This window comes from Heterodontus francisci, chromosome 25 (genome assembly GCF_036365525.1).
Source record: "Heterodontus francisci isolate sHetFra1 chromosome 25, sHetFra1.hap1, whole genome shotgun sequence".
Lineage (NCBI taxonomy): Eukaryota > Metazoa > Chordata > Chondrichthyes > Heterodontiformes > Heterodontidae > Heterodontus > Heterodontus francisci.
This window is the reverse complement of record NC_090395.1, coordinates 74041681-74066427: the sequence shown is the minus strand read 5'-3', so window position 1 is coordinate 74066427 and position 24747 is coordinate 74041681. Positions and strand designations below refer to the sequence as shown.

At 42.7% G+C, this 24747-nt stretch overlaps 1 protein-coding gene across 1 annotated transcript in view; it reads right to left on the bottom strand.

The window, feature by feature from the left end:
* The window catches only part of lrig2 (leucine-rich repeats and immunoglobulin-like domains 2), an 81186-nt gene that overhangs the window by 30801 nt on the left and 25638 nt on the right, over positions 1-24747 (bottom strand). The window contains exons 2-6 of the mRNA XM_068057506.1: positions 8742-8813; positions 8564-8638; positions 6690-6824; positions 3075-3218; positions 1193-1336 (exon numbers count right to left, since the gene is read on the bottom strand). Coding sequence (XP_067913607.1) covers positions 1193-1336; positions 3075-3218; positions 6690-6824; positions 8564-8638; positions 8742-8813 — 570 coding nt within the window. The remainder of the gene's footprint in view (positions 1-1192; positions 1337-3074; positions 3219-6689; positions 6825-8563; positions 8639-8741; positions 8814-24747) is intronic.

Sequence of the window (24747 nt, the reverse complement as noted above, 5' to 3'; positions counted from 1 at the left end):
AATGAGCAGATGTAGTATACCTGGATTTCCAAAAGGCATTCCATAAGGTGCCACACAAAATGTTAATAGGCAAGATCAGGGCTCATGAAGTTGGGGGTAATATATTAGCATGGATAGAGAATTGGTTAATGGACAGGAAGCAACGGAGCAACTTCACTCAAAATGTTGAGAGTCTTTGGAAGTCTCTACTCCAGAGGGTTGTGGATGCTCCATTGTTGAATATGTTTAAGGCTGGGATAGACAGATTTTTGGTCTCTCAGGGAATCAAGGGATATGGAGAGTGGGCAGGAAAGTGGAGTTGAAGCCTAAGATCAGTCATGATCATATTGAATGGCGGAGCAGGCTCGATGGGCCATACGGTCCACTCCTATTTCCTGAGTGCACTGTACTCTAACATGGAGCTGACTTAAGGTCGCATTCCTCAGTTAGGCAAGGCTACATTGTGCACATTTTAGATTCAAAAGTTATCAGACAACAGGAGCATTAGTTTTAGCCATTTTTAATTAGACTCCATGAGATGACAAAGCTTTTCACAGAACTGCTGAGGTTACACCGTTACAGGTTACAGTTTTGTTGATTTTTCACTGATGCAGAGAAAGACTCTCACTAGCAGAGACAATGAGTTTTTTTTTTGAGGGGTCTCTCTCCAATTCTCTCCCTAAAGATGTTGATTCCTTCATTGTGCTTTAGCTCTACAGGCCTCCAGTACCTCACCATCCGTGACCAAATCACCACTTTTGAGCCCCAATAGTAAATGTGAGAAGGGCATTCAACCTTGGTGGCAGCACCTTGGTGATCTCCCCCTCCAATGCCCACCACCACCCCTGCCTCTGCACAAGTGAAAGTACTGGAAGCCAGCTGATTTTGTCCCTCCCTCGTCCAAAAGCTCTCAGGTCAATTACAGCATGCAAGCACTACCCAGATGAGTCTGCATGGATCAGACTTGAAGATCTCAAATTAATAATGTAATGCAATGTTCAATTAAACATGCGACTTCTCCAGGTTACATAAATATGCTCAAGCAGCCATTGTTCCACCCGAGGAAGACAAATCGGTTAATGCATTTCTACCTGTTCTTTGACAATTATCTTTCCTTTAAACATTCCAAATACCAGAATTTCAAATTGCCATTTGGGCAACAGCTGGGCAAGATCCAATTACTCCAGAATAGCTATCAAATCAAAGGACTCACAGCTCCTCGATTTCATTCAGCCCCCAAAAGGCCCCATCCTTGAGTTCACAGATCCCATTATGCTGCAGTTTCAATGACTTTAGTGAGTCCAGGCCGTGAAACGTCAGACTCTCGATAACTCTGATTCTGTTGCGTTTTAGCTCCCTGTTTAAACATAAAATGTGAAGTCAATCCATGTGGTAATTAAACTTTTGCTTTTAAAAAAGGACCAAAACTGAAGAACCATTTAATAAACTTGTCAGATTGGCGAGTGATGAGAATGAATGTGCACTGCAATAGAATCCACATACTTGTTTTTGGGGAGAAATTTCTACACTTTCAAAGTTGTGACGTTGTTTCTACATACTCTTAATATCTTGGAGCAGAAACGTAAAACAGAGGTAAATATTGATAAGAGTATGACCAACCACTCCCCACACCAAGCTTGTGCACTGACAAACACCATATTCAGCAAATTAAATCCAACCTATGTTCAGTTGTTTGTTTTTCCACTTATTTGGGAGTTGTTTTCTTAAACTCAGCTGAACTGGGACAAAAAGGCCACTTGTGGCAAGGTTTTTCAATTTAAGAAAGTTGTACTTACAGAGATGGGCCTGATTCATGCTGTCCAAGCCAAAAGGGCCACAGTTCAAGCTGTGTGAAGAGGGTTTAATTTACTAAAGAGCTTTACTGTTTGTCTCTGAATCTCATCTCAAAAGTGTGTACTTATGCAAATCTACATGCACCAATAAGCTTTGCTGATCGTTATAATGTACTGCAGGGAGACAAAGCATTGTGCCACCAATGCTTAAAAATGCAAGGAGAGAAATTTTTTTTCCAGTTGGCTGTACCCTGCAGTGCAAATGATACAAAACAGCATTGCAAACCCATCAGAATGTGTGTCCTAGAAAGTAACTGTCAGTTGTAAGATAGCAGGTTTCAGTGAAGTTAAACCAAGCATTTGATCCGAAGCTCTGCACTGTCCATCGTGCCCAAGGAGTGGTTCCTGATGCAAGAGTACAAAAGTACGAGAGGCGCTCACAGAGGTTATGCTCTCAAAACAGGATCTAACTAGAATTTCAAGTGCCAAATGGAGCCTTCAGAAGCTACAGAGTATCCTCAAGGTTCCAGCACTTCTTGTATTCAGACATAAAGCAAAATACTGCAGATGCTGGAAATCTGAAACAAAAATCAGAAAATGCTGAAACACTCAGCAGGTCAGGTAGCGTCTGTTCAGAGACAGAATTAATGTCGTCAGGTCGAGATCCTTTCATCAGAACACATGAATGGTCATCAGCCTGAAACATTAACTCTCATTCTCTCTCTACAGATGTAGCTTTTTTAAAAATTCTTTCATGGGATGTGGGCATTGTTGGCAAGGCCAGCATTTTGTTATCCATCCCTAATTGCCCTTGACAACTGAGTGGCTTGCTAGGACATTTCAGAAGTAGTTAAGAATCAACCACATTGCTATGGGTCTGGAGTCACATGTAGGCCAGATCAGGTAAGGACAGCAGGTTTCCTTTGTTAAAGGACATTAGTGAACCAGATGAGTTTTTACGGAAATCGATGACAGTTTCTTGACACCTTTACTGAGACTAACTTTCAATTCCAGATTTTTATTAATTAATTGAACTTAAATTCCACCTGCTGTCATGGTGGGATTTGAACCCATGTCCCCAAGGTATTAGCCTGGGCCTCTGGATTACCAGCTCAGCGACACTGCCACTACACCACCGTCTCCCCAGCATTTTCTGTTTACAATAGACAGAATGGGTTCTGCCAGCAACCTTACCAGCTTGCATTCAAGCAACTCAGTAACATTAGCAGTGTTTTGAATCACTTAGAAACCAATGAGATGTGAATCTGCGCTCTAAACTGTAAAAGAAACAAAATCACTTACAGATACTGAAGCTGAGGCAACCGGAAGCTCTTTGGCTGAATGACAGCAATTTTATTCCTATTCAGTTTGAGGACCAGCAAGGTGCTGGACAGATTATCAAAACAGCCGGGCTCTAGGATGGTTATTCGATTATTGTTCAAATGTCTGAAAATAAGGTTTATATTTATATGTTACTAAAGTAAAATTTTTGGCAAGTCAAATACTCATACTCTATTTCAAAACTTAGATAGCTTAAATAATAAAGCCCATGTTTAAGTGTTAGTGCTTCACGTCTCTCCAGTTTAACAGAGGTTATCCGGAATCCTCCTACTGGGCCAAATCTGCATCTGTAGCCATAACATTTGACTTTTTCCAAAACCAAAGAACAGACAAAACAGTAAACTTTCATAAGGTATTGGATGACTGGAAACAGTGCTGTTAAAGGAAAGTTTCAGTTGCTGTTTAAGATATGTGCTTTGAAAAAAAAACATTCGTCCAGAGACTGGATGGTATAGTGAGGCAGCATAATGTGCTTTCGCTAATGGAATATGGCTTTGACTCTAGCCCACATTGATGGGATAATATCTGCTCTTTGTTGACAGAAAGTGTCCTTTGTGAAACGAATCTGGGACAGTGTCAATCCTGCTTTATGTGGGCTGAAGCGACAGAGACTAATCCAGCATAAATGAGCAATCTCACAAAAGAGGCAGCCACAAGGACTGCTGCAGCAGGAAGTGAATATATAACAGGTGACACAGGACAGACTGGCCTCAAACCAGTCACATATCACTCAACATGTGCACGGCATAGACTGTGCAAAGCCCTAGTAAGGGCGCTTCTTTATCTTAACGACTGCAGAATAAACACACCATTTAAACAAAGTATGGCATTGTAGCCCTTGGTAACAAAGCACCATGGTCTGTTTGGCTGACATGCCCGTTAAAACAATTAGAGCTCCCTGCATCTCACTGAGCATCTTTTCCCATGTCTGTCACAGTCTGCAGACACAGGGGATGCTGCTTGGCACAACAACGAAAAGAGCAATGCATTTTCCTCAATCAAAAACTCCAATACAAATTGATGCTATCACTATTAGCAAACATGCTACAATCTCAAACACAAGTCTAGAGACTGCTGTATTTTACAATACTTCATTGGGACTGGTCAAGGCACTGCAAATGTTCTCAAATAGTTTCCGCAATGCAAGTGTGTCTCGCTTCCTTTTTGAAAAGAAATCAATAATAATAAATTTTAAAAGCAGCAACTCAAGCACAAATCCCATGCGTCATCTGCACTAAGGCTGTAATTCTCAATATTAAAAGTTCAGACAGGTTTTAACATGTCTCACATTACACTTAACTCTAAGTCAGCTGGGTGCCTGACGAGCACAAAATTCCTTCACCATTCTCAAGCGCTTTCAAACCAAGCTATTCACCTTCACACATGTGGGGTTTCCTTTTGCCCACCATGAACTGTACATACTCTCCCTAGAGGAACACATCCCATTAACACAAGCCCACAAAGCCTAAGTGCAGGTTGGCACCAAGGGTTGAGACTCCCAAGTATGCACAAGGGCACTGCTAGAAATTTATCAGCTCAAACTGCACAGCTTAGTAGAACACATGCTGCTTCCCATTGTTTGTCAAGCAAAGACCACCGTACCCATTAGGGCAGCAGATTGCAAGGTTATCTGGTGCCAAGTTGGAAGACTCCTAGCTACTAATGATGGGTATAGCCTCCAGAAGTGGGGTTATCTGCTCAATTACCCACATCTTTTGAATCTTCAGGACTTATGAATTTTAAATGGAAAGGTTACACAGTACAATTAACAGTATGTCAATTGGTATATTGAACAGTTTTGAGCTGGAGTATCTTGCGTAAAAAAGCGTATGTTGTAGAATGTGTCCAGCCAGAAACTACCAGAGCTTGTGGAGAGCATGTAATGTTTAACATATTAAGCAAACCCACAATTCAGAAAATAGCACTAGAAAAGAAATACCCAGCCAAAAAAGCTCCCTGTGCCCCTTAAAACTCTTGCTGTAATCACTAACTGTTGACTGGAAAGACACAATAGTGTGTGCAGCAGACTCCATGGAGCCAACCACAATGGGCTGGTATCTCAAGGAAATCCACAGGACACAGTTCGGAAAGCTTTGTACTTCAGTCCCTAATTGAAAAGGCACTTGCATGCAGTTCCAGAATTTTAGTTAATCCACTCTATTCTGAATCAGGACTACATCTTATCGCTTAAAAAAAAGATTAAGCATTTCAAAAATTCAACACTTACAAAGAATCAAGATTAATTCAAATATTCTTTTATATTCTTGTTATTTTTATTCAAATACGTATTGATGGTTATTTTAATAAGCCAGTAACCTTGATACTAAGACCCACCATACTGGTAAGCACAACCTACAGATATGGTTAATTCTGAAGCACCTTCAGATTAATGACTGTAATGCTTTGGTAAGCAAAGATTAAAATGGATTGCATCAGAAAGAATGGAAAGTGCAAGGCAAAATAATTTCTTTTAATATTTATAATTTTTGGTATATCGGCTTATCATAGTACTAATTATTTGCATTTCGACCGGGAGGAGACCGGTGTACAGCATAAACACTGGCTGTGCTGCAAATGCTATGTAATAACCGTTACTGCAACATTATGGTTTAATTTCAGCGTATAAGATGAAAATCTGAAAGGTTTTGGGCAGGAAGCATAGAACTCCTCAAAGCTGATAATATAAGGATTATTTCCAAAAATCACAAAGATGGATGGATAAAACAAGGATGTTTATTATATTTATCATACGTATTTTTATTACTCTTGTAAATGTGATGCTAAGTGCTGCATGCTTTCTCCTGGGTCCCATGGCTTTTCCGCTATTGCTTTGCAGCCTAACACTTCTGTAACTGCACCTCATTACAATATTAGAGTCAATGAAAGAGCTTAATTAGCAACTAGTTGATGCCTTTTCTCTTACAAATATTATCAAACCATCAGTATACAGCAAGAAATAACAAGCCTTTGTCACAGAGAGAAGGCAATCCCACATGGACACTACGTTCTGGTTCACTGTTAGCTGTTCCCTCCCTCAGTTTACAATGTATCAGCCTGCACTTCTATGTTTTACATCCTCGCATTGCCCAAACAGCACTGCTCGAGTTCATCATCCAGAACGCTGTGATGCACCAACGCGATTTTTAAGTAACAAACATAACGGCTGGAATCTTCTCGGCTGTTAAGAAGTCCCACCACCGGGACCCGACCAGTGGGAGTGTCCATTGCCACTGGAGGACCTTTCCATGGAGCAGCCATAAAGGATGACACCACTCCCACCCCCCAGAACCTGCTGGGAGGCTGCCAGGATATACCGGCATTCTGCCAGTGGCGGCAGCCCCTCCTGTTGTTGGTAAAATGCTGGCAGGGGTGGAAGGTGGCCCTTAATTGGCACAATCGGTCGCCCTGTGGGCAACTGTGCCGCTGAAGTTCCCATCACTGATAAAATGCTGTGGCAGCGGGAAGACATCGGGTTCCCCTCCCACGCTTTCTGCTGCCATATTACCAGCCCTCTTGCCTCCCAGCCTGTCTCCAAACAGCTAGCAAAATCCAGCCCAATGTAGCTGCGTTACTCACAGATTTTTCAGCTGCATTATAGGAAACAAAGAAGTTTTGACTTCTGAAATTAGATTCGAACTCAGGTCTAAGGTCTCCAAAGTGCTGTATGGCTGAAGGTCCTCTGTAATTATCTCCGCTACCCGATTATGCTTTCTGCAAAAGAAAGGTAAATATCTCAAAAATGATCGTTCAACTTTCCCAATAAGTATTCCCCCTTTCCCAAGAAATCACTAACATTCCTCTAAAAAGAACATTTCTAAACTGCTTATGTGGAACTTCAACCAGTTCTTCTGCACATTGAAACACTGACAGGCTGATAAAAGATGACGTTTAGGATTTGAAGCCAATTTCAAAGCAACTGTGTAATTAGATTCCCTTAAGACCCTTCCGATAATGGCTACAGCCCCATACGACAAATTTAGAACATTAGAAAGCCCAATCATTTTTTGAATGCAATTATAGTAGGCAAATTAGGAGGTCAATTGCAGGAAAAATGCATCCCTCACTCTGAGGCAATAGCAACACTTTCCCTACATGTTTAAATCGGTTTTAAACATTCCAATACTTTAGGTATCCTTTTAAATAATAAAGCCAGGACGGTGACTCAGATTTCATCTGTAAGAGTAAAAGGGTTGGCATTAGGAAAGTGGCCCGAGCTTGGACAAATGATACCAATGTGCAGAGCGCCCTTAATGTAGAAAAATATCATGCAGCACTTCTAAGGCAAAATAAAAAATTTTTTAAAAGGGACACCAAGCCAAAGGAGATATCAGAAAAGTTAGCAAAAGCTTGCTCAAGCATGTAGATTTTAAGGAGGGACCTAAAAGGAGAGGGAGATGGAGAAGTTTAGGGAGGAAATTCCAGAACATAGGACAGAAAAAAAAAACTACATCCTACTTATTGACACACCTGCCCTACCCATTAGTGTGGCAGATAAATGCAAAGGACAGTGATATGCTGGTCAGATAATTAACACACAATTTAGTCCTGGACAAAACGAGCATTCTGCCAAACAGGGTAACGTTACTGGTGATGCAGATTTGCAGTGTCACACAGTAACTTAACTCGAGTTGAAACAGATTAAAGTTTTCAACTGATGACAAACAAATTCTAAATCATTCTCTCCACTCCAGCCCATCAGGTTGGTGGTATAGTTGTACCTTAGCATTGTCAGGCGTGCACAAAAAGTGAGTGATTTCTAAAACATTAATTCAATGCTGACTTTAATACACAGTGCCAAGGGAACTGGATAGGTCAAGAGTATTAAAAAGTCTTTCACTTATAGGCTAGCTAGTTTAACATCAAGCTCAGACCAACTGGGAGAGTCACAATTTGTTTTATAGTGGATGTGAACACACATCACAAAACTATCCCTAATTTGACACTTTGTGCTCTGCAGGTTAAAGACATCACAGAATAGCTGGTGTGGAAAGTAAAAACATACTGAGGATTGTAGCTGAGGCTTATTGTTGGGACAATATAGAATAAGCTCCGTCCTTCATACAGCTGTCCTATACCTGTCCTAGGAGTACCAGATACCATCACCGAGTGACAGAAATTGTTCCATTTTTAAGCACCAACATCCACCACATGAAAGACAACAAAAAGAATTGCAAAGCACAAGGGGGTGGGGTGAAAAATTTCCTTTGCTATTTATCAGTGAGACAGCGAACAGGGTTTTTTTTTTAAGAACACTTTTGCAATTTCATCAGGAAAAGTAAGCGACCACAGATTTTCCCACTACTTTTACAATGTTACCCCACAGCAACTGAGGAAAACTCTCCCCAAGGTCAGCTAGCATGCCAATTACACAAAATGTTCTCTTAAAACTAATACAAACACAAAGCAACATAAATTTCAGGCTACAGAAAGCAGCCTGACATTTTACTTACAGTGACAGGATGGTAATGTTAGCTGTTACTGCTCCCAAAGACGGGACTGCAGAGAGTAGATTATAGTTGATATTCCTTGAGGACAAGTGATTAAAAGTGATCAGTTAGAAAACGTCTGACATTTAATGATCAATTCTTTCAAGTATTCACCAAGTTAAAATATCAACAGGACACTTACACTTCCAGAAGCCTGTGAAGGCCATCAAATACAGTGTCTTTTGTGGAAACCAATCGGTTACGACTCAAGTCTCTGTAATAACAATGAATTCAAAAAAATCAGTGCTGTATTCTCATGAGAGGATTCTCCCTAGTTGTTAAAATGTGAGGAGAGGAGAGTTAGTACACTAGTCACAATGCGGAACTGTACTCTGCTGCTCGTATCCTATTCCAAACACCTATTATCCCTCTGCCTGCTGACCTACATTTGTTCCAACGCCTCAGATTTAAATATCATATTCAAATTCCCTTTATGGTGTTGCCCACTCTATCTCTACCCTCCATCTTTACCAAAACTCTTCTCCGCCCTAAAATATTCTGCCTTCCTCTCTTCTTTAAGGCAGCTCTTAAAGCCCACCTCTTTGACCACGCTTTTAGTCACCCTTGTAACACCTTTCTTTGGCTCCATGTCCATTTTTGTCTGATCAAACTTCTGTGAAGCACTTCGGGATGACTTCGGTATGTTAGAGACGCTAGATAAACACAAGTTCTTGCTATGTGGTGAAAATGTAGGATTTATATAATTGCTACATGTGGGTGGCAACAAAGAAAATGGCCACCAACATAACTTTCCTTAGAAGAAAAGATTCGAGGATAAGAAAGTGGTTATTCATCCCAATAATACGTTAACCTTCCCATTTTTGTTATAGGATTGTGTGTCCTTTGCCTACCAGCAGTAACTATCCTAACTTCTTTCCACAAGAGAGCGCTTTGTTTTTGGAGACACAGGGGGCATAAAAATGTATACCAGACCACCTTGGCACAAAGCTGGTCCAAAAAATATAAAATCACACACCGTAGTCTAAATTTAACAGGAAAACTGAAACTTGTAACATCAGGTCCATTTGTTCAGAAAAGTGAATCAACCAGCAGAGTACTCATTGTGCAATTCCATGGCTCCAGCACATGCAACTCATGCCATGATATTTTGCCCAGATTGCAGATCACAAGTGTGCATAAATTCATGTACAGGTGCCATTCACTGCAAACTGTCAGTATATCAGAGTATCTCATTCCCTGTAAAGTGAAGTGACCACTGCTGACAAATTGTTAAAATGAATGATCTATCAGCAATTGCTAAATGCTCTGCTCATTTAGTGAAAGGTTAGATGCTTTAAAGACTCCACAAGTCTGCATTCTTTGCCTGTACCTCTTGCTGGAGAGAGGACAGCCGGCTCCTAGTGCTGACAGCCCGACTGTAATATCTGAGTCTAAGTCTATCATAATCTTAACAGGATTGCAAAGCAAGATAGGTAAGTGAGACACTGCTGTATGAGTTTATCACAGTCTGCTGCTCACAGTCACAATCTGCACACACCTGCTGACAGACTGAACATGTGTGGACAATGTCTCTATTAATGTACAGTCTGGAGTTTGCCCACAGTCTCTGTTCACATGTTTCACTTAAGAAAAAGCTCATCTGTACAACATTGATGTCACTCAACACTTTGATGGAAACACAAGACTTATTAAACCCATATTTTTCATTATTGTTGACCCTTTCAGTGCTCTTTGCTGTGAAAGTGCAGCCTCTCAACAAATACCCAATTTACTTAGGTTTTCTCCCTTTGTTTTTCACCCTTGTAGCTTTAACCTAACTAAACTTCACTTGAAGAGCGTATAGGGCAGGGGAATGATCCCTCATAATGTGTGTGTGTGACAGCCCGCTTGTGATTACATAGTGCCACATGGTAAAGGAATTGCGCCAACTGCACTACATGTACATAAATATCAAAATGATAGCAGTGCAGCAGCTGAACGTTTCTACTCTTTGGCCTCCTTATCTCGAGAGACAATGGGTAAGCGCCTGGAGGTGGTCAGTGGTGTGTGGAGCAGTGCCTGGAGTGGCTATAAAAGCCAATTCTAGAGTGACAGGCTCTTCCACAGGTGCTGCAGAAAAATTTGTTTGTCGGGGCTGTTGCACAGTTGGCTTCTATCTTTTTTTCCTGCCAACTGCTAAGTCTATTCGACTCGCCACACTTTAGCCCCGCCTTTATGGCTGCCCGCCAGCTCTGGCGAACGCTGGCAACTGACTCCCACGACTTGTGATCAATGTCACAGGACCTCATGTTGCGTTTGCAGACGTCTTTAAAGCGGAGACATGGACGGGCGGTGGGTCTGATACCAGTGGCGAGCTCGCTGTACAATGTGTCTTTGGGGATCTTGCCATCTTCCATGTGGCTCACATGGCCAAGCCATCTCAAGCGCCGCTGACTCAGTAGGGTGTATAAGCTGGGGATGTTGGCCGCCTCGAGGACTTCTGTGTTGGAGATACGGTCCTGCCACCTGATGCCAAGTATTCTCCGGAGGCAGCGAAGATGGAATGAATTGAGACGTCGCTCTTGGCTGACATACGTTGTCCAGGACTCGCTGCCATAGAGCAAGGTACTGAGGGCACAGGCTTGATACACTCGGACTTTTGTGTTCCGTGTCAGTGTGCCATTTCCCCACACTCTCTTGGCCAGTGTGGACATAGCAGTGGAAGCCTTTCCCATGCAATTGTTGATTTCTGCATCTAGCGACAGGTTACTGGTGATAGTTGAGCCCAGATAGGTGAACTCTTGAACCACTTACAGAGCGTGGTCGCCAATATTGATGGATGGAGCATTTCTGACGTCCTGCCCCATGATGTTCGTTTTCTTGAGGCTGATGGTTAGGCCAAATTCATTGCAGGCAGCCGCAATCCTGTCGATGAGACTCTGCAGGCACTCTTCAGTGTGAGATGTTAAAGCAGCATCGTCAGCAAAGAGGAGTTCCCTGATGAGGACTTTCCGTACTTTGGACTTCGCTCTTAGACGGGCAAGGTTGAACAACCTGCCCCCTGATCTTGTGTGGAGGAAAATTCCTTCTTCAGAGGACTTGAACGCATGTGAAAGCAGCAGGGAGAAGAAAATCCCAAAAAGTGTGGGTGCGAGAACACAGCCCTGTTTCACGCCACTCAGGATAGGAAAGGGCTCTGATGAGGAGCCGCCATGTTGAATTGTACCTTTCATATTGTCATGGAATGAGGTGATGATACTTAGTAGCTTTGGTGGACATCCAATCTTTTCTAGTAGTCTGAAGAGACCACGTCTGCTGACGAGGTCAAAGGCTTTGGTGAGATCAATGAAAGCAATGTAGAGGGGCATCTGTTGTTCGCGGCATTTCTCCTGTATCTGACGAAGGGAGAACAGCAGGTCAACGGTCGATCTCTCTGCACGAAAGCCACACTGTGCCTCAGGGTAGACGCGCTCGGCCAGCTTCTGGAGCCTGTTTAGAGCGACTGCATGTATATACAGTGCTGATGTACTACCAATGCAAGCTGTCTGCACAACAGGACAAGTGAGCCTAATGCAATTTCCAGTCATTGGCATTTCCAATTAGTTATAACACGACTGACAGCTCTGAAATAACCTTGGACGTAACTGAGGAATTAAAATCCTTTCAATGTCGCTAGATGTGACGCTCTAATTGGTACTGAGCTGCAAAAGTTTTTCCCTACTTCATGAAACATAAAAGTGTGTCGATTTACTAATGCACAGAACAGTTTGCAGGTTTAACCTGTTAATCTTAATTTATGATTCGAGTTGGAATGTAGCTTTGTGGGGGAAAAGGCGGCAATGTGGCATGAAGCAGAAGTCATGTCAACTAGACTGATGCTCATGTACCATCTAATGTTCTGAAGACCAATTTCAATGGATGCCTGGGAACAGGCCAACTGTCCTGGACATCCAGGGAGTGATGTGTTGCTCAAGGAAGAAACTGAGCAGGTGAAATATGGAGCAGGGAGACGAGAGTAAAAAGGGGAACAAATATTTTCATTTCTGAAGAATTAAAACAAGCCAAAAGGCCTGTTAAAAGTCCTGCAACAGAGTCTCCACACTTCACACATTTAATAAGTTGGAAGATAATACAATTTTTAAAAAATTTGTCCCATACAGAACCCAACAATAGTCTGATGTCATTAAATGTTGAAGTCTCTAATGTCTGGTTGCTACTGAACAATTGGAATATTACCTACAATCTCTAACATGAGCCTCTAGCAGGAAATGAACTGAAATGCAGCAATAAAGCCTGAAGAACCTCCGACTGGAGCAGTTGGGCAGAGGTCACTGATTGCTCGCACATTTGAGAAACTCATTAAACAGTTCCCAACTCATTCACGCACAAAGTGGACTCAATTTGAGGCAGCCAGCCAGCTCAGAGCCCGTATCACAATGTCACTCGTTGCTCTCTCCCAAATCGTGACACCAAAGACTAAACATTTCTCTTCCTTTCCTCCGCCACCCAATATTAAACAACAGATTGTGCCAATCACTCTAACTGTTGCCAGTAGTCTGCTTATCCTCTCACAAATCACAGGAAACGCAAAACATACCTGATGCTGTAGCCTGATGATTCTGCTACTGGATAAGTACCCAGAAATCCTGAGTATAAATCCTACCACAGCAGGTTATGAAACAAAATGTAATAAATCTAGTTAACTTGTGAGCTGCTGCAAGACGAGAGAATGAGCAGGAAAGCTACCAGACTGTCACAAAAATCCAAATGGTTCACTAACATTCTTCAGAGAAGGGGACTTGCCACCTTTACCTAATCTGGCCTACATGCGAATCCAAGCCTACTTCCCGACTAGGGATGGGCAATAAATATTGCCTCACCACATCTAAAAGAACAAAGAAATGAAAAGACGCAACACCAAAAGTGCTATAGTGTCAGGCTACAAACCATGCACAATGAAAACAAAACTGTAAAAGATAGAAGAACATAGCAGGTCCACCTGAAGAGAAAAAAAAAGATTTTAATATTTTGGGTGTAGACCCTGTCTATTCTGCCTTTTGATGCATGTTTTCAGCTTTTCTTTGTAAACCACAATACTAACACTGCATCAGGGGAGGTGGTGGCAGAGTGGTAATGTTACTGGATTAGTAATCCAGAGACCCAGGCTGATACTCGGGATAAAATAAAAGCAAAATACTGCAGATGCTGGAAATCTGAAATAAAAACAAGAAATGCTGGAAATACTCAGCAGGTCTGGCAGCATCTGAGAAAGGAGAAGCAGAATTAACATTTCAGGTCAGTGACCCTTCATCAGAACTGTCACATTGTCTGATAATGCTTCCATGAAGCACATTGGGACACTTTACTACTTTAAAGGTTCTATGGAAATGACAAGTTATTGTTGTTGATTTAGACTTTTTTATTGAATAGGGATAGGGTATTTTCACACAGGTACTTTATGCCACAGAACTACAGCATATGTTTCAAATTTAACAAACTTCAACTGAAACAAGAGATTAGAAAACTTCTGCTCCATGGAATAGCAGTAACAGCAGATTCCTTGCTGCTTAACATCTTTTAAAAAAGAGTAAGAACCATATAGTTTGCCCCTGATTCGGACTTTAAGGATCAAATATTGCGTGTGACATGATGGCTTATATGTGAGTAAGGGGCTGAGGTTGGGGAATTGTGCTATCCAGCACAGCAAGCTGCGGTTTCACTGTGGATGCACAAACTGCTCGATTACCTCCGGGAATGGAGAATTATTTACACAGGAGATTAAATGGATTGGACAAAGTCCATGATCGAGCAACAATATGTTGCAGAGCGATTTTAGTGGCTCAGAAAACCCTTTCCTTTTTGCACTCAATCACATTAGAAATCAGAAAAATTTTAAGGCACAGAAAGAGACCACTTGGCCCATCATGTCTGTGCCGGCCAAAAAACAATCCACCTATTCTAATCCCACATTCCAGCATTTGGTCCATAGCCCTGCAGATTACAGCACTTGAGATGCATATCAAGACTCCTTTTGAATGAGTTGAGGGTTTCTGCCTCAACTAACCTTTTAGGCAGTGAGTTCCAGACCCCCACCACCCTCTGGGTGAAAAAAGTTTTTCCTCATCTCCCCTCTAACTTTTCTACCAATCACTTTAAATCTATGCCCCCTAGTCACTGACCTCTCTGCTAAGGTGAATTGACCCTTCAACCCCACTCTATCCAGGCCCCTCAAAATTTTGTACATTTCAATCAGATCTCCCCTCAGCCTTCTCCGTTCCTAGGAAACAACTCCAGCCTATCCAATCTTTCCTCATAGCTGCATTTTTCCAGTCCTGGGAACAACCTCGTAAATCTCCTCTGTTCCCTCTCTAGTGCAATTACATCCTTTCCGTAATGAGGTGACCAGAACTGCACACAGTACTCAAGTTGTGGCCTAACCAATGAGTTATACAGTTCCAGCATAACCTCCCTACTTTTATATTCTAAACCTCGGCTAGTAAAGGAAAGGATTCCATATGCCTTCTTAACCACCTTATTGACCTGTCCTGCTACCTTCAGGGATCTATGGACATTCACTCCAAGGTCCCTCACTTTCTCTACATTTCTCAGTATTTTCCCATTTATCGTGCATTTCTTTGCCTTGTTTGACCTCCCCACTTCTCTAGGTTGAATTCCATTTGCCACTTTTCTGTCCATCTGACCAGACTATCAATATCTTCCTGCAGCCTACAGCTATCCTCCTCACTATCTACCACACGGCCAATCTTTGTTGTGTTGTCTGCAAACTTCTTAATCACGCCCCCTACATTTACGTCAAAATTGTTAATATATAACACAAAAAGCAGAGGATCCAGTACTGAGCCCTGCGGAACGTTACAGGAAACAGCCCTCCTCCAGTCACAAAACACCCTGTGTTTCCTGCCACTGAGCCAATTTTGCATCCACCTTGCTATATTTCCTAAGATCCCATGGGATTTTATTTTTTTTAAACCAGTCTGCCATGTGGGACCTTATCAAAATACATACAGACCACATCAACTGCGCTACCCTCATCTATTTTCCTTGTTACTTCAACAAATTCGATGAAGTTGGTCAAACAAGATCTTCCCTTAACAAATCCATGCTGACTATCCTTGATTAACCTGTGCCTTTCTAAGTGACAGCTTACGCAGTCTCTCAGAATAGATTCCAATAATTTACCCACTACTGAGGTTAGACTGACTGGTCTGTAATTATTCGGTCTGTCCTTCGCTCCCTTTTCAAAGGGAGGTACAACGATAGCAGTTCTCTCACATATTCGACATCAGGGTTGTACAACATATGGCCTGCCAAAGTTTTCCATCCAGCCTGTTGATTGAAACTGTACTCCACCGTTCCTCCTCCATGCTGTGCGGTTTTTGCCCTCGGCCGTTTGCTTTCAGCTTCGGGGATGTGAAATTTCTTCCGGCCTGCCAAAGATTTCTATTACAATCAGCTACCACTGCTGTTTTCGCTGCTGGGAAATATTGTCTCCCTGCTCCCCAGTCCCCGATAGCACCGCTTCCTATGTGGCGATTGACTATGGCCCAACGCCATAGGTTGATGAGCGGAGCAGGTCACGATAGACACAGTAACTGCGGCCAGCCTGAGGAACATATAGCATGCTGAATGAATTGAAGGTGAGCCCAGGGCTTGCGGCCCAGGCGCGGGGGGGGGGAAGAGAGAGAGAGACAGAGAGACAGAGACAGAGACAGAGACAGAGACAGAGACAGAGAGAGAGAGACAGAGACAGAGACAGAGACAGAGAGAGAGAGAGAGAGAGAGAGAGAGAGAGAGAGAGAGAGAGAGAGAGAGAGAGAGACACAGACACAGAAAGGGAGTGAAAGAGACAAACGGAGAGATAGAGAGAGACGGACAGAGAGAAAGAGAGAGAAAGAGGGAGGGCAGGAGGGAGAGCCATCCCGATCACACCTAAAAGATGGACATCCGGAATGCTCTGCATCGCTACCTCAAATGTGCGGGCAGACATTGTCTACTTGTGCAAGCAAAAGCAATGCCAGTTCTCTCACTAAATCAGTGTTCAACATAGTAAATTAATAAATGAGTCTTCTCATTTATAGCTTGTTCACAAAAATGCACATTTTTTGTTGTTTTGATCCTTCTGAAATTTGCACCTATGTGGACAAAATTTCTAACTTGGCCCCTCGTGCAACAAGATTGGACACCCCTGTTCTCAATACACAAGTCCAACTCTTCAGCTTCAAATGCAGTGACACAGAAACTAGAATGTTGTTAGATAATGATTTGTGTGTTTCTAATAAATGAACAGGAGAACGGTTTGAATTCTGAGTAAGTGGCTGCAGAACCAACAGTTCCATGTGCATAACTGCAGAGAATCATAAATTATTCAGACCTCTGATATTATACAGGGCACAGGTGCTGATAATGTAACCTTTTAGTGCCATCAGTGTCTGAATTATTCAGATAGTGGAAGCAAAGAAAGTGTCTAAGAAACACAAGCCTACCGATTTCAAGCTTTAAAAGGCCCATCATTATATCGAGCTCCAGCATTCAGTTGGGGACTGATCTCTTTCTTATCTACCACTTCTTGTCAATTTTTAATGTGTTTCTTTAAAAGAATGATTTACAAAATAGTCAACTTGCACATCTCACAGCATGCTGAGTTGCAAGTTGCAGGTTGCAGTAATTTCAGCTTACAAATGACTTTGTCATATTTAAAAAAAATATTCATTCTTGGGAAGCAGACATCGCTGGCTCATTCCTAGTTGCCTTTCAGCAGGTGGTGGTAGGCCATCTTCTTGAACCGCTGCAGTACGTGGGGTGAAGCACTCCTAGAACGCTAAGTCGAGAATTCCAGAATTTTATTTGCTCCACCTTTTACAGGTGTGCCTTCAGGTGCCAAAGCCCCAAGCTCTGCAATTCCCTTCTGCTTCTCCAACTCCCACTCCTCCTTTCAGGGTTTCTTTCAAAACCAAATCTTTGACCAAGCTTTTGATTAGCTTCCCAGTCTTTCCTCCCATGGCTCAGTGCCCCAATTCTCTTGCATCTTGGAAGTGCTGGACATTTTTCCATTAAGACCCTACGTCATTATGTCAGACAATAGGACCATTTCTTTCTTGGTCTCTTTTTATGATCAGATTATCGCCAAAATTATCCAATCATGTTTTTCTTTCGTTATTTACTGAAATATCTGTTTTCTGCACCCCCAACTCACTCCTCTCCTTTTTCTGATTCCATTCCAATCTTTATCTTTCATTTTTCATGGTGACTGACAATGGTAAACTATCCCTCCTCACCGTCTGCAGCCTTTAACATGGCAGATCACACCATCCTCCTCCAGCGTCTCTCCACCGTCGTCCAGCCGGGTGGGACTGCACTTGCCTGGTCCAATTTTTATCTATCCAGTCGTAGCAAGAGAATCACCTGCAATGGCTTCTCTCCATGTTCCCACACCATGTCGGTGTTCCCCCTCAAAGGTCTGCCCTTCCCCCCTTCCTATTTCTCATTTACATGCCCTTCGGCAGCATTATCCGAAAACACTGTTAGTTTTCACATGTCATTGACAACACTCGGTTCTATCTTTCCACCACGTCTCTTGATCCCTCCAGTGTCTCTAAATTGTCAGTCTGCTTATCCAACATCAGGACAATCAGGAATTTCCTCCAAATAAATATTGGGAAGACAAAAGCAATTGCCTTCAGTCCCCATCACAAGCTCCGTTTTCTAGCCACCAACTCCATGCCTCTCCCTGGCAACTGTCTTGAGGCTGAACCAGACCTGTTCACAACCTCGGTGTCATATTTGAAACTGAGCTTCCGACTACATATAGACGCCATCACTAAGACATCTTTCCACTTCCATAACATTGCCTGACTGCTTCCTGCCTCAGCTCATCTGCTTCTGAAACCCTCATCATTGCCTTTAGATTTGACTATTTCAACATACACCTGGGTGGCCTCCCACGTTCTGCACTCCTTAACGTTAAGGTCATCCAAAACTCTGCTGCCAGTGTATTAATTCACACCAAGTTCCATTCACCCATCACCTCTTGCTGACCTACATTGGCACCCAGTTAAGCAATGGCTTGATTCTAAAATCCTCACCCTCATTTCCAAATCCCTCCATGGCCTCACCCCCTCCCGATCTCTAATCTCCTCCAGCCCTAGAACATTCGGAGATATTTGTATTCCTTCAATTCTGGTTTCTTGACCATTCCTAATTTTAATCGTTCCACCATTGGCAGCTGTGCCTTCAGCTGCCTGGGCTCCAAGCTTTAGAATTTCCTCCCTGGAGTTTAACCCTGAAAAGTGTGAGGTCGTCCATTTTGGAAGGACAAACATGAATGCAAAATACTGGGTTAACGGTAGGGTTCTTGGGCATGTGGAGGAGCAGAGAGACCTTGGGGTCTATGTGCATAGATCATTGAAAGTTGCAACTCAAGTGGATAGGGCTGTGAAGAAGGCATATGGGGTGTTAGCGTTCATTAGCAGAGGGATTGAATTTAAGAGCCGTGAGGTGATGATGCAGCTGTACAGGACCTTGGTAAGGCCTCATTTGGAGTACTGTGTGCAGTTCTGGTCGCCTCATTTTAGGAAGGATGTGGAAGCCTTGGAGAGGGTGCAGAGGAGATTTACCAGGATGTTGCCTGGAATGGAGAATAAGTCTTACGAGGAAAGGCTGAACATTCTAGGCCTCTTCTCATTAGAAAGGAGAAGGATGAGGGGTGACATGATAGAGGTTTATAAGATGATCAGGGGAATAGATAGGGTAGACAGTCAGAAACTTTTTCCCCGGGTGGAGCAAAGCGTTACAAGGGGTCATAAATTTAAGGTGAAGGGTGGGAGATATAAGGGGGATGTCAGGGGAAGGTTCTTTACCCAGAGAGTGGTCGAGGCATGGAATGCCTTGCCCGGGGAAGTTGTTGAGTCAGAAACTTTAGGGACTTTCAAAAGGCTTTTGGATAGGTATATGGATAAAGGAGAATGATGGGGTATAGATTAAATTGTCCTTGACAGAGGACAAAGGATCGGCACAACATTGTGGGCCGAAGGGCCTGTTCTGTGCTGTATGTTCTATGTTCTATGTTCTATGTTCTAAATCTCTCTGCCTCTCTTTCCTCCTTTAAGACACTCCTTAAAGTCACCCTCTCTAACCAAGCTTTTGGTCATCTGTACTACTATCTCCTTATGTGGTTCGGTATTAAATTTTGTTTGATAACGTTCCAGTGAACTGCCTTGAGACATTTCACTACGTTAAAGGCACGATATAAGTACAAGTTGTTATCTTAGATCGGAAACCAAGGCCCAGCCTAAAACTGTGCATTCTGACTGACCTACTGTATGCTTCCAGTATTTCTGTTTTCGTTGCAGAAACAGTTTTTTTTAGGCAATAAACTTGGTCAGTAAACTTGTTACAACAATAATATAAAAGCAAAACACTGCAGATGCTGGAAATCTGAAATAAAAACAAGAAATGATGGAAATACTCAGCAGGTCTGGCAGCATCTGTGGAGAGAGAAGCAGAATTAACTTGTTACAACAACTTGCATTAATATGCTGTTGGCAATCAATGGGAGGATCTAATTAATGGATAAATAAAAATACCACCACCATTATCCTATCTTAAGTAGTTTCGGATATTGGCTCAATGTACTCGTCCTGGTTCATTTTTCCAAAACTGTTGCTGACATTATAAGCACTTAGCCTGAAAAAAAAACTTTCAGAACACAGTGACTTGCTCCCAAACCACCTTCTCTGCCGATAAGGAACTACCTGGCCCCCATTTGATAGCATCACATGACCTCCCCCCACACCCCCCCTACCCCCCCCCCCCAACCCTCGAACCAACAAAATATTCCCTCCCCGTGTGGACACACGGGTAATTTTCCCCTCTACTTCACCCATCCATTTGAGAGTACCCATTTGTGGTGTCAGAGATGGGACTGAAACCTTACTTTGTGGTGACCCGTAGCCATAAGCCTACAGTCCAAGATGTAGCATAAACAGTGGGAATTTAAATAAAATAACCATTTCACCTGTCTAAAAACACTCACCTGCAAGATCCAATTTTGTCCTATACATCTTCCAGCTGTGTTAACCAGGAAATTTGTTTTTAGGTTTAATCTAAAACTAGCAATCTAAAGCCGAAAGGTAGAAAACTATAAGGCCAAATCATTGGTTTGCATAAAGATACACTTTTATAGTGTTTACCGCAGTATAAGCCAACTATTATTGGTTAGAAACAAAGCCTTTCATTTAAATTCCAAGTAATTTAACATACATAGAACAAGCTGCTCTCAAACAAAGATCAACAGATAATGATCTCAGTCAGATATTAATTTTAGATAGACTAACAGAAATATGTAATTCATATTGAAATCACTTGTAACGACACACTTGCATCACACAGCACATAGCCACAAGCAATTAGGTTAAATGGTTGGAGCTCTGAAGATTAGGATATAAAATGCCTGGGGTAAATGAGCCACAGATCAGAAGGTCCCAAGTTTGAATCGCATTCTGCCCCAAATTAGGGACCTCAACTGGTTGAGCTCTTGAGTTAGTGGGGGTGGAATTTTAAAAAAAAATTGCAACACATTGGATTATACTGCAGTATGCAAATCTAAATATGTATCTATCCCAGCTTCTGATTCTGCCATTTACACCTCCTGGGCACATCTTTTGTTTATTTAATGACTCATCACCAACCCCACCTTTGTCCTGTAATCAATCCTGCCCTCCACCCTATCAGAGATCTGCCCCTTTGTTCTCTTCCACTCCCATTTTTTCCTGGCTTGTACTTGCTTAAAATCAGTTAAATCTCTAACTCCTTCCAGTTCTGATGACAGATGCTGTCTGATCTGCTCAGTGTTTCCAGAATTTTCTGCTTTTATTGGCACTCCTGATTTCCATCCATTGATCCCCTGCTGGAAATTATGCTTATGGAAGTCAGGTGAGAACAGAATCAGACTTTTAGAATTAGAACATTACAGCGCAGTACAGGCCCTTCGGCCCTCAATGTTGCTTAGATGTGATATAATTCTTAAACAGTCTGCAGAGGCTTACCAGCTAGGCTGAAACAACTAATGGAAACCTACAAGAGAACTGCCAGCTCTTCTGGAACAATATCCCGACAAGTTAGCACTTCCAGGGGCACAAATTTGAGGACTGAGAGAGGGGAAAATGGATTTGAATCATGTTATCTGAAAGGGAAGTTAACTTTGCACATGGAATGCTGATATCAGTATTGCATCACATATGCATTTGTATTGCTCACATCCACTCTCTTCACCCTGGGTCCCAGCCAATTGCAAAATCAGATTTTGAGTGAAAATGCAGCAGCAAGTTCACAATTTATCACTGATACTATTGAAGTGGCCAGCTCAATGAACATTTAGTTCTTAGAGAGGCAGGTTTCTTTAGTTGCTCACCACAGAATAGAGAGAGAAAAATACAGGGATCAAAAACCCAACTGGGGTCAACCCTGGAACACTGCAGCTTCAACCAACGAAAGCAAAGTCCAGGAAACAGCAGAATCTCTTCACTCCTTCCCCAGAGTAGGCATGTTTAATGTACTCCGCAGATGTGCATACACAGTACAGAATTTTTAATACACAGGAGCATAGGTTCTCCAAACATACAGGTAATAACATTTAAAGATCCTTCCCTAAAAGTGATCAAGATTTTCTAGATGCTTTACTGCAGATTGTAGAGGAAGAGAAAACTGCCTCGGCACATTTCAATTGTTTCCAATGCTTACTCCAGATGTCCAATGACTTCCTTATTGACAATGAACAACTTCCTTCCACAGACTGTGACATAATTACCACGAGATTTGCATAAAAAGCTTTAATAGACACACTAGAATCAATTCATAGTACAGAAAACATGAGATTTAGAATCCTAAGTTGTACAAAAAGAATGGGTGTGTGCTTGTTACAGGAGCCCTTTCTACAGTGGGTCAGTGATAGAACTAGATAAAGTGCTTGTGTGTGACTGGAGGAATTGAAATTCATCATGCCTGAGATGGTGAGCAAGGTGAAACAAATGTTATTTTAAAACAAAGATTTTTACTTCAGTGGTTTAACATTCATAGAACTTACAAACATATGAATTAGGAGTAGGCCACTCGGCCCCTCGAGCCTCATTAACAATCAGAACCAATTTATTCACTGAAGGTAGCTTAATAACTTGACATGACTAAGAACATCGATGTTCTTAAATTTAATTATATGTGGATACAAGGTTGGTATGCGCACTCTGAAAATCATTAATAACTAACAGCTTTGAACACCAGAAGTGCAATGTTTTCATGTTTTTTTGCAGCACTGATAATATTATTCTAAGCTTTCAATCGACAAGGTCACCAAGTCACTATCGCCCACTGAAACTTGCCAGAGATATCTGGGGGTTGGACAGGAATGTCCTCACAGGTTTTCTATCTCATCCATGTCTATGTGTATGAAGGAGGAAGAGAGAATGGGAGTGACCATGTACAGAAGTTTCTTCTTCTTTGGCCTCCTTGCCTCGGGAGACAATGTGTAAGCGCCTGGAGGTGGTCAGTGGTTTGCGGGGCAGCGCCTGGAATGGCTATAAAGGCCAATACTAGAGTGACAGACTCCTCCACAGGGGCTGCAGAAAAAATTGGTTGTTGGGGCTGTTACACAGTTGGCTCTCCCCTTGCGCTTTTGTCTTTTTTCCTGCCAACGGCTAAGTCTCTTCGACTCGTCACACTTTAGCCCCGCCTTTATGGCTGCCCGCCAGCTCTGGCAATCGCTGGCAACTGACTCCCACGACTTGTGATCAATGTTACAGGACATCATGTCGCGTTTGCAGACGTCTTTAAAGCGGAGACATGGATGGCCGGTGGGTCTGATACCAGTGGCGAGCTTGCTGTACAATGTGTCCTTAGGGATCCTGCCATCTTCCATGCGGCTCACATGGCCAAGCCATCTCAAGCGCCGCTGACTCAGTAGTGTGTATAAGCTGGGGATGTTGGCCATCTCGAGGACTACTGTGTTGGAGATGCGGTCCTGCCACCTGATGCCAAGTATTCTCCGGAGGTAGCGAAGATGGAATGAATTGAGAAATCGCTCTTGGCTGGCATACGTTGTCCAAGCCTCGTTGCCGTAGAGCAAGGTACTGAGGACACAGGCTTGATACACTCGGACTTTTGTGTTCCATGTCAGTGTGCCATTTTCCCACACTCTCTTGGCCAGTCTGGACATAGCAGTGGAAGCCTTTCCCATGCGCTTGTTAATTTTTGCATCGAGAGACAGGTTACTGGTGATAGTTGAGCCTAGGTATGTGAACTCTTGAACCACTTCCAGAGCGTGGTCGCCAATATTGATGGACGGAGCATTTCTGACGTCCTGTCCCATGATGTTCGTTTTCTTGAGGCTGATGGTTAGGCCAAATTCGTTGCAGTCAGCCGCAAACCTGTCGATGAGACTCTGCAGACACTCTTCAGTGAGATGTTAATGCAGCATCGTCAGCAAAGAGGAGTTCCCTGATGAGGGCTTGCCGTACTTTGGTCTTCGCTCTTAGGCGGGCAAGGTTGAACAACCTGCCACCTGATCTTGTGCGGAGGAAAATTCCTTCTTCTGAAGACTTGAACGCGTGTGACAGCAGCAGGGAGAAGAAAATCCCAAACAAACAGTGTAGATGCGAGAACACAGCTCTGTTTCACGCCAATCACAGAAGTTACAGGGATAATAAACCAACTGGTCTTTTCCTGTCCCATTCCATACGTCTCATCTGTTACCCACCATCAAAAAGTTGCTCTAGTTTGCCATTCGCCATCACTTTCACAAATCCAGGAGTGAACTTTGTCGTCACTGGGTCAAAATCCTAGAACACCCACCTAACAGCACTGTGGGAGTACCTTCACCACACAGAATGCAACGGTTCAAGAAGGTGGCTGACCACCAGCTTCTCAATGTGCAATGCAGGATGGGGAATAAATGCTCACTTTTCCAGCGACGCACACATCCCATAAAAGAATAAAAAAATACATAATCATAGAATAGTACAGCAAAGGAGGAAGCTGTTCAGCCCATTGAGTCTGTGTCGGCACTTTCGAAGAGTGATCAGTTAGTCCCATTAGCCCGCTCTTTCCCTACATCACAGCAATTTCTTTTCTCCTTCAAGCATTGGCAAAACTATTAAAATCCAGTGCGCGAACAGGTCATCCAGCTTCCACTTCATTCT